The sequence below is a fragment of the Arvicola amphibius genome, chromosome 12 (genome assembly GCF_903992535.2).
Source record: "Arvicola amphibius chromosome 12, mArvAmp1.2, whole genome shotgun sequence".
Lineage (NCBI taxonomy): Eukaryota > Metazoa > Chordata > Mammalia > Rodentia > Cricetidae > Arvicola > Arvicola amphibius.
In genome coordinates this window covers 92308853-92326623 of record NC_052058.2, presented here as the reverse complement: position 1 = coordinate 92326623, position 17771 = coordinate 92308853, and the positions used below count along the sequence as shown (strand labels likewise).

Sequence of the window (17771 nt, the reverse complement as noted above, 5' to 3'; positions counted from 1 at the left end):
CTGCCTTGCTTCTTCCTCCCTTCAGTACTGGGATTAAAAGTTGTGTGCCTTCATGCTCAGCACCTCTCTATTCTTAGGTGTAAGTAAGTATTTAAGAACATGATGTTAACTTATCCATATTCTGTTTTTTAATTGTATTTCCTTTGTATATCAGATAGACCAAGAGACTCTAAATGTAAATTTACTAGCAGAAAAATTAATGTACTAGAGTACCCCAAGTGTCCTAAGGAATAATTTGGACCTTCAATTTTTTTTAAGTGTTTAGTACTGCAAGCCTGGCTTTCAATGGTGGAACTACCTTTCTAGCCCCTTTCTTCCTTAAAGAAAACCTGACAAAGCTTGAGTATTTACTAGTGTTAACTTGGGAACACATTTTATAGCCTATTTTTATTTGTGTTCAATAAATACCATGGATGTTGTGTTATCTCAACCACTGTTTCTAGGAATAAATGCATAGGTACTTGTGAGCTTTTGATCATATTCTAATCAACTGTATACTTTATGTTTTCATGTATGTTTCTGTTTAAAGTGCCATAATATGCTCTTATATATTAATATATATTATTGATTCACAGAGCTTGAACTCACAGGCAACTCATGAAAGCATGTAACTCATGCTTGAATGAAGCACATCTTACTCATGTATTCTGTCTGTAAGACACATTCCAGCCTTCTGGCACTTAGGAGCACTGCCTTCAGATCCACCTAGATCATGAAAGAACACTTGCTTATAGATTAAGAGTTGAAACAGGAGGGCACATCATTATCTGAGTTTATCTGGGAACATACACTGTATAAACACAGATTGTTGCTGCTCTGCATATCTGAAAATAACTCAGTACTGCTAGTATTGATTTGGGGGTTACAGATAAAATTTCACTGGGTTGGTTAATTTGCAGATGCAGAAATCTGTGAATGGTGAGAATCAGTGCTACCTACCATTAAATGTTAAGTAAGAAATATTTCACCACAAAGTTGGTTTACAACAGTGTCTTTGCTAAAGACCTAGTGGGCTTCATTAGTTTATGAGAGTAAGAGGAAGAACTAAGTATATCTTATTTACAAATGAGAATCTGTGACCTAGAAGTTTTCTTTATTGAGTATTTTTTAAATATTTGCAATTTAAATAACAGGAACAGTTTTGAGGGTTAGGATTACTTACTGTTTATTGAGCTTGATGTCTGTTTTTTTTTTTATTCATGTCCTATAGCCAGGTACCATTGTTTGTACAAATACATCACAGATGGCGGAGGTTGTACATGGGAGAATGTCAAGGTCCTGGTGTTCGAACTGACTTTGAAATGGTTCATCTTCGAAAAGTGCCAAATCAGTACACTCATTTGTCAGGCCTGCTGGACATCTTCAAGTCAAAGATTGTGAGTTGGCATTGGTTTTGTCAGTCTTATTTGGGATCCAGATAAAGTAGCAGTTTGGTAATTTGAGCATATAGAAGTCTTCTAATATCAGTAATGTAATGAATTATAAGAAAACTATTAATTAATTATTACTATGTACATTTAAAGAAAATATCTACTAAAGGACCTGTCTACTTTTTGTATGGGTGGTTAACATTCATTGATTCTCTTCTTCTATAGGAATGATTTTGATGGTCCACCAGTTTAGTAAGCTTCAGGTAGCTGCTTGTTTGAGAGATTGACTTTGAGCATCTTGAGTCTGAATCTGTTGGATTCTGAATAGCCCTTTACTGTTCTTTCAAAAAGTACTTTTTTTCGAGTCTTCATCCTATTGATCTTTTGTTTTAATGTCTGTATGGGGGCTGAGAGTTGTAGGACTAATTAGGTCTACCAGATATATCCATGGTATTCTATAAAAAACATTGGCCAGCAAGATAACTCAGCTGGTGAAGGTGCTTGCTGCCAGGCATGATCTCCAGGACCCACATGGTAGAAGAAGAAAATGAAATCCACCAAATTGTCCTCTGACTTTTACAGGTGCATAGTGGCACATGTGTGCACCTCCTCTCCAATGGAAGGATTGCGTATGAGTATTTTGCCTCTATGTATGTCTGTGTACCATGTGTGCCTGGTGCCTGCAAGAAACCAGAGTGGGCATTGGAGTTATAGATGGTTGTGAGCCACCATGTAGGTTCTGGGAACTGAACATGAGTCTTGTGCAAGAGAAGCAGAAAGTGCTCTTAACTGCTGAATATCTCTTCCAACAGCAGAAGCTTTTTTTTTTCCTAAGTAAAAAGCAAAGCACTATCATGAAGATGGTGGCTTTGCATAGCCTGCTCTTGGGGAAAAGTGTTCTGAGTGCTGAAGTTGACATTATCTTTTGTAAGTGCCAAATCAGTTCGTGACTGATTTGTCAGGCCTATTGGACATCTTCAAATCAAAGATTAAGATTATGAGCTGGCACTGGTTTTTTTTTTTAAAAAAAACTCCAGCCCTCCCTTCTTTTTTATATTTATTTATTTATTATGTATACAATATACACCAGACCTCATTACAGATGGTTGTGAGCCACCATGTGGTTGCCGGGAATTGAACTCAGGACCTTTGGAAGAGCAGGCAATGCTCTTAAACCACTGCGCCATCTCTCCAGCCCCCCTGGCACTGGTTTTTATTGTCAGTCTTAGAGATCCATGAAAAATTAGCAACTTGGTAATTTGAGTATATAGAAGTATTCTTATAATATCAGAAATATAATGAATTATATTCAAACTTGATTAACAAACTGAACTTAAATATGTCATTAAAATTTATGATTTTATGTATTAGTTAAAAAATTAACTGAGGAGCTGGAAAGATGGCTTGGCAGTTCCTTCCAGAGGACCTGGCTTCCATTCCAGCACCCATATGGTGGCTCACAGCCTTTCGTAACTCCAGTTCCAGGGACTCAGGTGACCTTCTGACCTCTGAGGGCACCAGGCATGGTACAGACATACATGTAGCAAAAACCCATAAACCTAAAATTTAAAAAGAAAAGAAATTAATAGAGAAGAAAAAAGCAATCAACTGATATTGCATGTTTCATGGTGTGATTCACTGAGAAAGATAGACTTGTCTGAGTAGTGTTTCTGTCAGAATATTTAGCATAAATAAAAATGTGAAAAACAGTCATTTATTTCCAAAGTTACTGGACTCTTGGAAATAAAGGCTTGAGCATTTTAGATTAAAGAAGACGAATGAGATATGACTGCTAAGTGCAGCGGATGACTTTTACTTAATCAAAACAGAATAGCCAGTAAAGATCTGATTTTGGATTGTTGGGACAGTTTTAATCTGTTCTGATATTTGAAAGTAGTATTGATATTAATCTTCTCGACTGTGTTACTTATTACACATGTAGTGGGGAGGGTTCCATGCCACTGAACTTAGTAAGTCATGTGAGTGTTGATTGTATTCATCTTCCAACTTTTCTGAAGGTTTTACTATTTTAAAAAGGAAAAATATGAGAAAAATACTTGAATTTCTTTTTTTTTAAATAGTTATTGTTTGTTTGGATTAGAATTTAATCAGAAAAACATGGGACCAGAGATTTGGCTCAATAGTGGAAAGCTTGCCTAGTAGCATGCATGAGAGTCTTGGTTTCATCCCCAGTACTGGGAAAGGGAATTTTTAAGGAAACTTAAAAATTCGCCTGCCTTGGCCCTCTGAGTGCTGGGATTAAAGACTTATGCCACCACTGCTTAGCTTGCCTGTTCTTTTTAAAGAGTTTTATTTACTCCCCCCATAGTAAGAGTACTGGCTGCTCTCAGAGGACCTGGGTTCAATTTCCAGCACCCACACTGTGGCTCATAACTGTAACACCAGTTCTAGGTGATCTGGCACCTTCTTTCTGGCCTCCATAGGCACTAGGCACTCAGTGGCACACAGATTCATGCAGGAAATAACCCATACACATAAAACAAACAAAATTTTTAAAATTGAGTTTTATTTTGAAAACTTAATTTTTCTGGCCATTGTATGTATTGGTTTTACAGACTCATGGGTGCTGTCTATAAAGTATTTTAGAGCCAGATCTTAAAGTAGTATTTGGAGCTTCTTGCTCTGGTGATATTGGATGTGGGACGTGTGTGTGCGTGTGTGCATGTGCGTGTGTGTGTGTGTGTGTGTGTGTGTGTGTGTGTGTGTTCCTGAAATTGGAGTTTTTTGCTCAAGCTGTGATAATCACAGGTTTCCCCTTACAGAATTATCTTTCAGACATATTGCTTTCAAATAAAGCCTGAGTTCTATGCAGGAATGCCCTGCCAGCTTTGATTTTTGTGGAAAGGTTTGACGTGCCCTCGTTCTGCTCAAGTCTTTGGTTCCTTACATTTACTTTATTTAAGTATTTATTTTGATTCTATTTTGTATACATGCATGCACATGCACACACATTCACATCCATATTATGATGCATATATGGGGGTCAGGGGGACAGCTTGAGGGAGTTGGTTCTCTCTTCTATGTAGGACCCAAGGATTAAATTTAGATCATCAGGATTGGTGACAGTTATCTTTTCCCACTAAGCCATCTTCCTGGTGGCCTTGGTCCTTCATTTAATGTCATCTGTAATCCCACAGTCTTCACCTTTATTCACACTGCCAGATCTCAGCAGGCATGTGTTGTGTCTTGAGCCCCATATAATCCTTTAAGTTTCTCAGGATGCTTTTTGTAGCCTGTACAAACATCTGTGTCTTGTTTGATCTTAATTCTTTTCATATATTTCAAACTACATTCATCTCTGTTGTTTTGGGATGGGAGCAGGGGTGGTTTGTCAGAGTGACTTTACTACCCCTTCTACTCTTGATTCTGGGCCTGACCCCGCCCTAACCCCCTCCTCCCTAAAAAATTGACCAACCAGAATCATACTGTACTTTCTAGGACATAGTAGCCTAAAATTTGAATTTGTTTTTCATCATATCCACCTTGTACTTAGACTTTGAAGTTTATCTAAAATTACCAGTGACATGGATGGGATCTTCTTCTGAGCTAAATGTTTCTATATCTTTGCTACTCAGGGATAGTGTTCAAGGGAGCATTATCAAACCTGTGCTTCAGCAAGTTTCCCAAGTTACTCCTGAGCCTGTTTTAATCTCATTCTGCTTAATGTAGGCTCAACAGGAAAGAGAAGTCAGGGTCATTGAATTTTTATTATTGCTAGAGAACTTAAGGGTAATTATAGGTCTTCTTTTGCTAACTTATTTATTTACTATAATATGTTTTGTATGAGTTATGGTTAAATATTGAAACCTGATTTTGATTTCCATTTTAGTTAAAAAGAAAGATATCATTTTCATAAATGCACTGAAGTACTTTAAAAAGAATAGTACTCTCTCTGACATTCAGCATCTGAAACAGATAGCAAAAATTTATATTGTAGGGACTAGAGAGATGATTCAATAGTTAAGACCACTTCTCTTCTAGAGGAACCAGATTTGATTCCAAATACACACACACATGCAGTTTAAAGCCTGTTGATAGAGCAGTTCCAGAGAATCTGAGCCTTTCTTCTGATCTCCAGAAGTACTTACTACTTACTGCATGCACATGGTTCACAGGCAAACATGCAGGCAACACACACACACACACACACACACACACACACACACACAATTTTGTTTTATAACAAAGTTGATATTTTTGCTTAATGGGACTTAATATTTTCCTTTCTGATAGTAGTATAAGTACTTTATTTTAAAATAATTTGTTTCCTGCAGTTGTTTTTAGACTTTTGTGTTCGGTTTTTGACATGGTATCTCACTGTATTGCTCAGGCTGGCCTGGAATGCCCTGGGATACAGTGGCTTAATTTTTTTTAAATCTACGTGGCTTTTTCAGCAGATGAAAGCATTTGTGGAAAAGTATGCAGAAATTACAGAGCTCTCTTGCTGTACAAATACACAGCCAAATAATAGTAGACTCATCATGGGGTTTACTTTTCCAGTTTTTAAACAAGGTCTGACATTTCTTTCTGTAGTCTCTTCCTCCTTTTTTTCTTTCTATAAAAAGCTTATTATCCTAAAATGAATTGCTTTTCATTGTGATGTGTGTTTTAAGTTGTCTTTGCTTCTTCTCCCCTCCCTTCTCTTCTTCCTTGTGTTTTCGTACCCTCAGTAGCCCCCTTTCCACTTTAATGTTATAGAAGACATGTTGCCCTCCCCCTTTCTCAACACTCTTGTTCCCCGCTCACAGTTCCCTATCAGTTTCATGGGCAACACCTATTCCTAAAACCCCTTATTTACTTGCATACAAGCATTCAAAGGTAAGATCTGACTCTTACAACCTTTTCATCCCCTTTTCCATGATGCTCTGAGCCTTAGATGTAGGGGTTGCATAGATGTGTCAGTTGGGATTGTAATCTTTTCCCTTCCTGTTTTTCTTTCTTTTTTTTTTTTAATTTTATTTTTGAGAAAGGGTTTCTCTCGTGCAATAGCTCTGGCTATCCCGGAACTCACTTTATAGACCAGACTGGCTCAAACTCACAGAGATCCTCCTGCCTCTGCCTCCTGAGTACTGAGTTTAAAGGTGTACACAATCACTACCAGGTCTAAAAACATCTGTGTATTTATTTTTTTATTTATTTTTGAGGCAAGGTATCCCTGTGCAGCCTTGGCTGGCTTGGAACTTGCTATATAGACCATCAGACCTCAAACTCACAGAGATCTGTCTGCCTCTACTTCTTCAGAGCTGTAGTTAAAGTTGTGTACCATGTTCAGCTAGTCTCTTTATTCTTGATTTTCAAAGTTACACACTACTAGTTCTGTCTTATTTTTTTCTTCACACTGTTTGCCTCTACACACTGTTGCCTGACAGTATAAACTTAAATTATGGTTTTTTAAAGGTAGCATTTCGTAACTTTGAAATGTTGGTGCTGAAGTTTTTAGAACACAGGATAAAACATTTACATGCTGTTGTCTTTGCATGTGTTTCTAGGGCTGTCCTTTAACTCCATTGCCTCCAGTTAGCATTGCTATTCGATTGACATATGTGCTTCAGGATTGGCAGCAGTACTTTTGGCCTCAGCAGCCTCCAGGTGAGGGCATTTGGAACTCTATTTAAAGTATTGAAAATGTATTAGGAAATTAAAATTATCTAATGCTATTTCATACTAGAAATACCTGTACTCATTGCAAATGTAATTGCTGATTTCGTCTATGTAAATTTTTTTCTCCTAAAAAACAAGTGCTCACTGGGTGGTGGTGGCATATGCCTTTAATCATAGCACTTGGGAGTCAGAGACAGGCAAATCTTTGTGAGTTCCAGAACAGCAAGGGCTGTTACACAGAAACCCTGTCTCGAAAAACCAAACCAAAAGAAAGAAAGAAAGAAAGAAAGAAAGAAAGAAAGAAAGAAAGAAAGAAAGAAAGGAAGGAAGGAAGGAAGAAAAATTAAGTAAATAAATAAAGTGCTCATGTCTTTTAGAGACAGTGTTATTTTATATTTGATAATCTATCTGTGAAAGTTGGTATTTATTCACAAAGCATCCCCTGTGACGGGACACTGTGTGTATGCATTACCAATACTAAGTGATTATAATACCTGCTATTAGTGTTAAGAGAAGCCACCCTCATAAGATGAAAACAGTAATATAGAAACCTTAGAGCAGTTGAGACCCCTTGAGGATTAAACGACCCTTCCACAGGAGTCATCTAAGACTGTCAGAGAACACATGTATCTATTTACATTCTGATTCATAGCTAGCACATTACAGTTAAAAAGTAGCAGCAAAAATAATAATCTGGATGGGGGTCACCACAATATAAGGAACACATGGGTCACAGTATTAGGAAGGTTGAGAACCACTGCCATAGAGTGTTGGGAAAAGAAGAAAAATAAGTTTGTATATAGTCTTATGGAAGAGGACTGTAGAATATTTAATATGGACTTAGTAAAATGCCATCAGAATTAGTTCCCTGCTTGATCATTTATTGATTCAGGAGTTATTAGTTATTAGCCTATAGTATGCCAGGCTATGCTAAGGACTCAGATATGAACAAGGCATCACGTAAGTTCTAGAAAAACACAGCTAGAAAGATATAGAACCTAATTGAGATTTTTTTTCCTGCTTAATTTGTTGGATATAATTAATTGTTCATAGTACTCCTTTTAAAAACCATTTCTTTAGCTGGGCAGTGGTGACACATGCCTTTAATCTCAGTACTCAGGAGGCAGAGGCAGGTGGATCTCTGTGAGTTTGGGCCAGCGTGGTCTAGTTCCAGGACAGGCTCCAAAGCTACAGAGAAACCTGGTCTTGAAAAACCAAAACCAACAACAACAAATACACAAAACCATTTCTTCAACGTTGTGTCTATATGTGTGGGCATGCATATGTGACCAAAATCAGCTCCAAATTCCTTTTTCCAGTTGCAGGGCATCCTGCATGTGATGTTCTGGGGTCTGGGCCCTAAAGGGGCTTGGCTTTTTTGGAAACCCACTCTGCAGTCCTACTGCTGAGGGTGCAGGACCCCTAGTCCACTCTGGGCACTCGCTCCCCAGGCAGCCCATTTTCATTTTGTCTCCTTTTGAGATGGTCTCTCACTGAACCTGGAACTCGTGGTTTTGGCTAGACTGGCTGGCCAGCAAGCCCTCAGGATCTGTCTGTCTTCACCCTCCAGTTGGGGTTACAGGTACCCAGCTTTTACGTCTATGTTTGGGGATCAAACTCATGTCCTTATGTAGTAGACACAGCAAACACTTTGCTTACTGAGCTGTCATCCCAGCCCCACTCCATTTTTAAAGATAGAGTCTCCTGTAGGCTAGATCTATGAGGCTATGTTCCAGACACATTTAATAAGAAACAAAATAAAGATTTGTAAATTACTAGAAGGCTTATCATCCCATCCCCTTTATGAGGCAGGATCTTGCTGTGGATTTCAGAGTGGCCAGGTACTGACTTTGTAGCCCAGGCTGTCATTGAACTTATGACAATTCCTGCCTCAGCATCCCAATGTTGAGATTTAGGTATGAACCACCACACCTGTGGATTAATAAACTAATATCTTTAAATTATTTTATTTTTTATTTTTTCTAGTATACTGCCTCCCAAGAAAACCAAAATAATATTTTTCTGGTTTATTTTGTGCTGACTCTGGCTATGAGATTCAGAATAATTGCTGGTTAGATATAATATTGAAATTATTATTATACACAATCATGATGTGGGAGAGTCTTCTGTTTGAGTTGATTTCATTGGTTAATAAAGAAACTGCCTTGGCCCATTTGATAGGCCAGCCCTTAGGTGGGTGGAGTAGACAGAACAGAATGCTGGGAAGAATGGAAGTTAGGCAGATGCAATGAAGCACCTACCCAAGATGGATGTAGGCTAGAATCTTCTTGGTAAGCCACCCCTTGTGGTGCTACACACATTACTAAATATTGGCTAATCAAAATGTGAGAGTCAGCCAGTGAGAGGCTGAAGCAGTGTTTAAATGAATACAGTTTGTGTGTTGTTGTTTTGGGGGCCTAAGCTAGCCAGGCGGCCGGGAGCTGGGCGGGAATGCAGACCGCCGCTCCTCACTACACAATCAGCTTTTGGCAATTATGTGTACTACTACTGCTTTTATACTATTTAGTAACTTAGAAGTGTAAAACAGAGCTACATCTAATCAACAGCAAAGGGGAAGTAAGAGCTAAGTTTTTTGTTTCCAGATAGCAATACGACTGAATGGTTTATAATCCATTTCTACTGGCAAGTTCCCATTTGTCATCTTTTCCTTTTATTTCAAGGCTACTCTACTAATCAGTTTAAAACCTTTTCAAGAGTAGAACCTTTGGGTGTTTACCAATGACAGAGTATATCTTAGCATGTGTAAGTCCTTGGATTTAGTCCTAATTACTCAGAAGTTCCAAGGTGATCTAAGAACCCCAAGGGCTAGACTCTTACATTGTAATTCCGTTAGTAAGGTGCTTGATGATGTTCTGTTGCCAGATTTTTTTTAAATGTGGATTAAAAATACTAACATCCCTAGTAGGCTGGGGTCTATATAATCTTTTAACATTTTCTTTATAACTTGCTGTCTGCACTGTTATAAGTCCCTTAAAGCTATTGTCTTCTGAAAATTTTAACTTAACTATTCTTCCCCTGACATCCCCACCACCACCACCACCACCACCACTACCATCACCACCACCACCACCAAGGCAAGGTCTGTATAGTTCTAGCTAGCCTGGAATTCACTGTGTAGAGTTTATTTCTACTTTTTGCCAAATAAAGGAGTATATTTTCCCCTTGTTTAGATATAGATGCCCTTGTGGGAGGAGAAGTTGGAGGCCTGGAGTTTGGCAAGTTGCCATTTGGTGCCTGTGAAGATCCTATCAGGTGAGAATTTTAGCCTATCACTTGAATTGCAGGATTCTTTTGCTTTTTAAGTTTATACCAATGTTTATTTTATGACACTTCTGTTGAAGTAAGGCTGGAAATAACTATACTTGCTCTCTTTAGTTTGTAACTTCACATGAGAACTTCCCACATGAACACTCTTCCTAAGGTTTGACAGACTGTGAGCTGTGATGTGGCTCAGTGGTAGAGTGCTTGAAGAGCATGTACAAGCCCTGGGTTCAATCCCAGCATGAAGAGTTTGGCAGTCTGTGACTTGTGGGCCATATCTAGCCAGTGTCTATTTTTGTGTGACCCGTAATAAGTTTTACACTTTTAAAAGTTTGTATTAAAAGAAAAAAACCACAAGAAGGTAGCAGATTGTACATGCCTCAGAATGCCAAAATATTTCCTCCTTTTGTCTGAAAACTTTGCCAGCTCATCATCTCTTTACATGTTTTTCAAAATTGAGGAAAAATTATCTACCATGAAGTTCAGCACTTCAAAGTGTATAGTTGGTGGGTTTTGTATAGATTTGTGTAGCCATCATCACTGTATAAATACGACATTTTTAATACCTCAAAAACTGTTATAATTTGTACTATTTGTATGTGTTTTTTCATGTCTTTTAAACTACTAGAATTCTGTGATAAAGTTCATGATTGTTCCTTTAAATACTGTGTCTTGGGGTTTATCTATGTAATTCTCATCAAACATTTTTGTTGGAATAGTGGGTTTCGTGGGAAACCCGCTGTCTTTAGCCATTCGTGTTGTTTTCATTTTTGTGATGTAACTTGGGCATATGGACTTCTTTCTTTGCTTGTGTGTCTCATGTGAGGATCTGGCCTGCTTTAGATTGGGCCAGTGTAAGTGCTGCATGACTAGAGATAGGTAGGTAAAGCTGGTGCACAGACGGTTTAATTGGACCAGGCAAAGATGACTCCTGAACCACACTGTTCTGGGCCTAGGCCTGTGGGGCAGATGGGAGAGGGAAGGAGCAACTCAACAGGCAAAAGTGACCCACAAACAAAGCAGGTTCTAGGGCCTTGCCAAGGGTTTGTGGCTTGATCTGTGGATTTTGAGATGGCAGCAGGCAGAGGGAGGAGCAGGAAAGGAAAGAAGCCACTTACCCTGCCATGGCTACTTAGTTAATAAACTGGTTTGGGGCTGCTGGATATGAAAGTAGGCCTGGGTGTAGAGATGGAAAAGGGGTATAGAGTTTCAGCTGTGTTACATCATGAAGCAGTTACTTTAAAAAGAAATCCTTTCTAACTATGCCATTAAGTAGATAATGCTTTATGCTTATTGTGTATCCCACTTTTGTTTATCCATTCATCAACAGATGGACATTTTACTTGTTAGGTTTTGGTTTTTCAAGACAGGGTTTCACTGTGTAATAGCCATAGCTGTTCTGGAACTCACAGAGATCTTTCTGCTTCTGCCTCCTGAGTGTTGGGATTATAAGCGTGCACCACTACCATGCCTGGCTCTTATTTATATGTTTTGTTTACTATGTAATGTAACATTTTATATCCATAAGACAGCTTCATATAGATATGCTTTCCTGTCTGAAACTAGTTGTTTTCAGTTTATTATACATAACACCACTTTTTAAATGTTCTCTTAATTTTTATTAACATGTATTAATTATTCATAATGGATTGCATAGATTTATATAATGTCTCCTCCCATTCCTGATGATCCTCTCCTCTCCCTAATTAGTACCCCTTCCACTTTCATTACTTTTTTCTTGTCTTTTTCTTTTAGTGATTCAATAAGGTCTTTATAGGAGCATAGGTGTGAAGAATTTGAGTGAAGGATTATTTGTAAGAATATGGGAAACTCGCCGGGCGGTGGTGGCACACGCCTTTAATCCCAGCACTCGGAAGGCAGAGGCAGGTGGATCTCTGTGAGTTCGAGACCAGCCTGGTCTACAAGAGCTAGTTCCAGGACAGGCTCCAAAGCTACAGAGAAACCCTGTCTCGAAAAACCAAAAAAAAAAAAAAAAAAAAAAAAAGAGTATGGGAAACTCACCAGTGATTATACCACTGAAGAAAATGTCTCTCTCCCCTAACAACCATTATATATACTACTTTATATACATCTTTAGTTGGTTAGGACACATTTCTAGAAATAGAATTACTGTGTCAAAGGACATACATACTGAATTAAACCTTTTGGCTGTATTTTATGTTTATTTTTAATTTTAGTGAACTCCATTTAGCAACAACATGGCCTCATCTGACAGAAGGGATTATTGTGGACAATGATGTTTATTCGTAAGTATGCTTAAAAAGAAACCACCTTTATTCTAATAAATTAACCACTGAGTGCTTGGTTCAAGGTTTTATTTTTTGAGCGATCAGTTTTTAGACCTGTTTGTGTAGATTTAGAGATGGGTTTTTAAGATACTGCTTTGAGGAGGTGTCCCTTCATTCAGGTGAGTGAACTGTTTGAATCTTACTGTTGCAGCTTAGTGGTCTCTACCATATTCCGTGTGATTCTTTTCAACTCTTCTTGGCTTCTAATAATTATTGTAGGGCTGGAGTATATAGTTCAGTGGCTTGACATTCAGCACATGAGCACACACACACAGAAACAAAATTTATGAAGTGCTTCTAAAAAGTAGGGAGGGAGCTGGAGAAATGGCCCAGCAGTTAAGAGTACTAGCTTCTCTTTGAGTACCTGGGTTCAGTTCCCAGCACCTATATAGCAGCTCACAACTGTCTATAACTCCAGTCCCAGGGGATCTCGCACCCTCACACACCCTCATACACAGGCACAACATCAATGCACAAAAAATAAATTTAAAAAGAAGTAATGACTATCCAGATGTATGTGACTTGTGTGTGTGTGTGTGCTGTGACTGTGGACAGGTACACACATGCCATGGCTCATGTATGGAGATAGAGAACAACTGGGAGAAGTCAGCTCTTTCTTCCCACTGTGGATTCCAGGGATCAAATTTAGGCTGTTAGACTTTAGCTGTTTTGCTGGATATTTGATCACTGAGTGTTCTAAGTAAGAAAACAAACAACTCTGTCCTGTTCTGTACAGTGGGAACAACTTGAACATTTCAGCAAAGCTAGGAATATAGTGAAAAAGGCATTTTAGTTTCTTTTTATCCTGGGTGTGAAACAGTAAGAAATAGACACTTCCTCTGTTTACACTTAAAGGAAACTCATTGTTTTTGTTGATAGTAAAAGTAACAACATGAATGTTCTCACTTAGACAGTTAGGGGTAAAGAAGAAAATAAAGGTATAATAGTTTTCAAAGACCCACTAAACCTTAGTGTAGATGTTTTTAAAGTTTAAATCTATGTATCAGTTTGCTTTATTCTTTTAATATCTTATGTCTTTTGTGGTGTTTGTATGCCACAGTGCAAGTGTGGAAATCAGAGAATAAATATGGACCCTGGAGATTGATATCAGGGCAGCAGGTTTGGTGACAAGTCCCTTTTCCTGCCATCTTGCTGGTGATGAATATTTTTTAAAAAAAATTGTGCATAGTACTTCATTGAGTAGATCATCTTTAGTATACTTGAAAAACAGGATGCTTTTGATTTTGTCAAAGATTTGTAGTAGCTATTTTCATTAGTAGTGATATTAAATTAAAAACAGGTTGTTCGGGCCGGGCAGTGGTGGCACATGCCTTTAATCCCAGCACTTTGGGAGGCAGAGGCAGGTGGATTTCTGTGAGTTCGAGACCAGCCTGGTCTACAAGAGTTAGTTCCAGGACATCTAGGGCTGTTACACAGAGAAACCCTGTCTTGAAAAAAACGAAAAACAAAAACAAAAGCCAAAAAAGAAAAACAAAAAACAAGCAAACAGCCGGGCGGTGGTGGTGCACGCCTTTAATCCCAGCACTCGGGAGGCAGAGGCAGGCGGATCTCTAAATTCGAGGCCAGCCTGGTCTACAAGAGCTAGTTTCAGGACAGGCTCTAGAAACTACAGGGAAACCCTGTCTCAAAAAACCAAAAAAAAAAAAAAAAAACAAAAAAACAAAACAAAAAAAAAAACCAAGCAAACAAAACACTGAATTGTTCAAGGTGATGATGCAGGACTAGAAAAAAATAAATCTAAAAAAAGATAATTGTGCATTCTTGTTTCTTATTTTTTATTGTATTCTTTAGAATGTATTTGTCTCACTTGGTCATTAGTGTTCATCTCATAATTTTATATTTTTAAATTTTGTTTTGATCTTGGTAATCATTTGTTATTTATTTTGGTCTTCACGTCTTAAAGAGTTTATATTTTTAACAACTTGCTTAAATGGCAGTATATATCTGGATAACAGTAAGTTTAAGTTAAGTAAAATGTATGTGGGTGTGGTGATGTGTACTGGTAATCCCAGCACATAGGAGGCTGAGACTGGAGAATCAAGAATTGGAGGCTGAATTGTCTCCAACAGATAGGGCATAAAAAAATGAATTATTTTTCCCCTTATAGAATGTATTTCCCCCTATACAGTGTTAAATAAAATGCATTAAATTAATTAATTGATTTTGCTCTTTTTTTATTTTTAGACAAGTTTTTAATATGTAGCCTTGTTTGGCCTCCTACTAGTGAGCCTCCTGCCACAGCCTCCCAGGTGCTACAATTACAGGTGTGTGCCACTACCTCGTTTTTATCCCATTGCGTTATGACACGTTTATGAGTCTTAGAGATGGTCATAATTACTGTCTTATTTCATTCTAGTGATTTGGATCCTGTTCAAGCTCCCCATTGGTCTGTTAGAGTTCGAAAAGCTGATAATCCCCAATGTTTACTAGGTAAGGTACATCATCATGTTCCCTTTCTGAAATGTCACATATCTACCTATTTTCCAAATTGGAACCCTGAAAACATTTTTTATACTTTATTTCACCTATTCAAAATACTGTCTTTCATTTTTATGACCTCAGTTAGCATTAACTTATAGAAAAAGTCTTTACCAATTACAGTGAATCTTTTTATTAACAGCAATAGCAGGATTTCTCTCTTTTAAGAATCTATACTTCAGCATTCTCTATCACATTCTCATATGTTGTTTGCTTTTCTTATGTACCATATCACCTTTTCTTCCGGCACAGTCTGCATCTTCAGTTGCGTCCTCTTTGTCTTTTGATGTTCTTCTGGGCCTGTGATGTAATGGCACAGTGTGCACCAGAGCAGGGCTGCTTCAATTCTCCCCAGTTGTAACCCTTTCTCACTGAGGCACCTTTACATGATACTTGGTATATGTAAGATAGGCATACAGAGCAAACAGGATTAGAGGTGAAGCAAATTTGTATACTGATGAAATGGATGTGTGTGTTTAATTTCACTTAATTAAATCTTAGCATTTTCAGTGTTTTTCAGGTTTTTTTAATGACTTATTATTTTTACTTTATGTGCATTGATATTTTTGTCTGTATGCATGTCTGTTTGCAGATGTCAGATTCCCTGGCAGTGGAATTAGAGAGAGGTGTGAGCTGCCATGTAGGTGCTGAGGATAGAACCTGGGTCCTCTAGAAGAACAGTCACCACTCCCAACCACAGAGCCATCTCTCTAGCCCCCAGAGTTGATATTTTAGATCTGTGATTGTCACTTCTCAAAATGCTGATTTGCATCAACATGCAGAATAAAATGGCAGGATTATGTTTAGGGTCATTTCAGAGATTGTTGGAAGTTCAAATCTAATGTCAAATCAAAATTCACTTAACTATTTGTTATGAAACTCAAGTCAGCAAGTCAGCAGTTTTTAAAAGTAAACATTCTGGGGCTGGAGAGATGGCTCAGTGGTTAAGAGCATTGCCTGCCCTTCCAAAGGTCCTGAGTTCAATTCCCAGCAACCACATGGTGGCTCACAACCATCTGTAATGAGGTCTGGTGCCCTCTTCTGGCCTGCAGGCACACACACAGACAGAATATTGTATTCATAATAAAAATAAATAAATAAATATTTAAAAAAAGTAAACATTCTACTAGTATGGTCTGAAGATACACTTACATTTATCCTTACATGCTGAGGAATAATGATAAGAAAATAGTGTCTTTTTCTGTAATTATATCATTGTTTATACAAAGACAGCAAACTTTCTATGTTCAGTAAAAATGCTGCAGTGCATAACATGCATTAGTGTGATCTGAGCTGAGGTGTTATATGGAGTCACAGCATCTGCAGTGCATACTGGGTGTTGAGAAGCAGGACTCCAGTGAGGTTTCTATGCAGCATGTGTGAGCACTGCCAGAAACATCTCAGATTTATTACATTTGATTTTGAGTTAATTTTTGATCATTCCACATTCAGAAGCCTTTTACTGTGTGTGTGTGTGTGTGTGTGTGTGTGTGTGTGTGTGTACGTGTAAAAATCATTCAGTTTTGTAACCAACACTTTAAGAAGTTGGGCATTAATGCTGGAGAGCTCACCTTAGTGGTGAGGATGGGGGAGAGCTGACAGGTTGAGCCACCCAGCTGCTGTGGTCAGGCCAAAAACCAAGGCTATAAGTTGGGCTACCCCCAGTATCCATCCCATCTATGATCTGCTGGGACACATAAAGGGACTGGCCCTGCAAACTGAAAACTGCAAGATCACCACAGTACAGGGCAACAACAGGATATCCAAGAAGAGTGTAGCAGAAACCAGAGGCCTTGAAACCAGATCAGTGACTCTTCGTAGTGAACATTTGCAAGTAAAGGTGTATGGATGAAAAGCTTTACTGCGGAACTCACTGTATCACACTACAGCTTCCGTGATGAAACTGATTTTTCCTTTTTTTCTCTCTTAAATTTTATTTTTTTTTGGGGGGGGGTGGGAGAGTTTGTAAGGGCAGAGGATGGATACATAGAAAATTAATGGGATCAAGATGCATGATGTGAAAGATACAAATAATTAAAAAAAATAAGCTGGGCATTAAACCTTTCCTGCCAAGTTGTATCACATCTACAAATCAATTTTATGGAGAAAGGGGCATGTAAATACACTTTGGTTCACCTAGCAGGATATTTGAAGTTTAAGTGAAAAATAAATTTAAAGTACCTTGAAAAATAGTAATTGCCATTCAGAATCTGTGTCTGGAATCTTTTTCCCCTTTGAGATAGGATCTCTGTGTAGCTCGGGAGCCTTGACTTCACTATAGACAAGACTCAGGCTGGCCTTGAACTCAGAGATTTACATGCCTCTGCTTCTTGAGTGCTGATATTAAAGATGTGTGTTTCTATTACCTTTTTTTTTAGGTTTCTCTCTGCAGGTCTTCTGAAACCTATAACCTTGATGTCATATTTCCTGGTTTGACTCTTACATTCAGTACAGCTATGCCTACCTTTACTCTGTATCACCTAACATGTTACATTCAACTGATGTTATTAAAATAATACTTCTTCACCTGGGCAGTGGTGCACACACCTTTAATCCCAGCACTCAGGAGGCAGAGACAGGTGGATCTCCGTGAGTTCGAGGCCACCCTGATCTACAGAGTGAGTTCCAGGACAGGCTCCAGAGCTACAGAGAAAACCTGTCTCGAAAAACCAAAGCAAAACAAAACAAA

General features: G+C 38.2%; 1 protein-coding gene across 1 annotated transcript in view; it reads left to right on the top strand.

Moving 5' to 3' along the window:
- Rab3gap1 (RAB3 GTPase activating protein catalytic subunit 1) overlaps positions 1-17771 on the top strand; it is a 64559-nt gene that overhangs the window by 23928 nt on the left and 22860 nt on the right. The window contains 5 exon segments of the mRNA XM_038349166.2: positions 1211-1376; positions 6881-6980; positions 10184-10265; positions 12473-12541; positions 14961-15034. Of these exon segments, the coding sequence (XP_038205094.1) occupies positions 1211-1376; positions 6881-6980; positions 10184-10265; positions 12473-12541; positions 14961-15034 (491 nt within the window).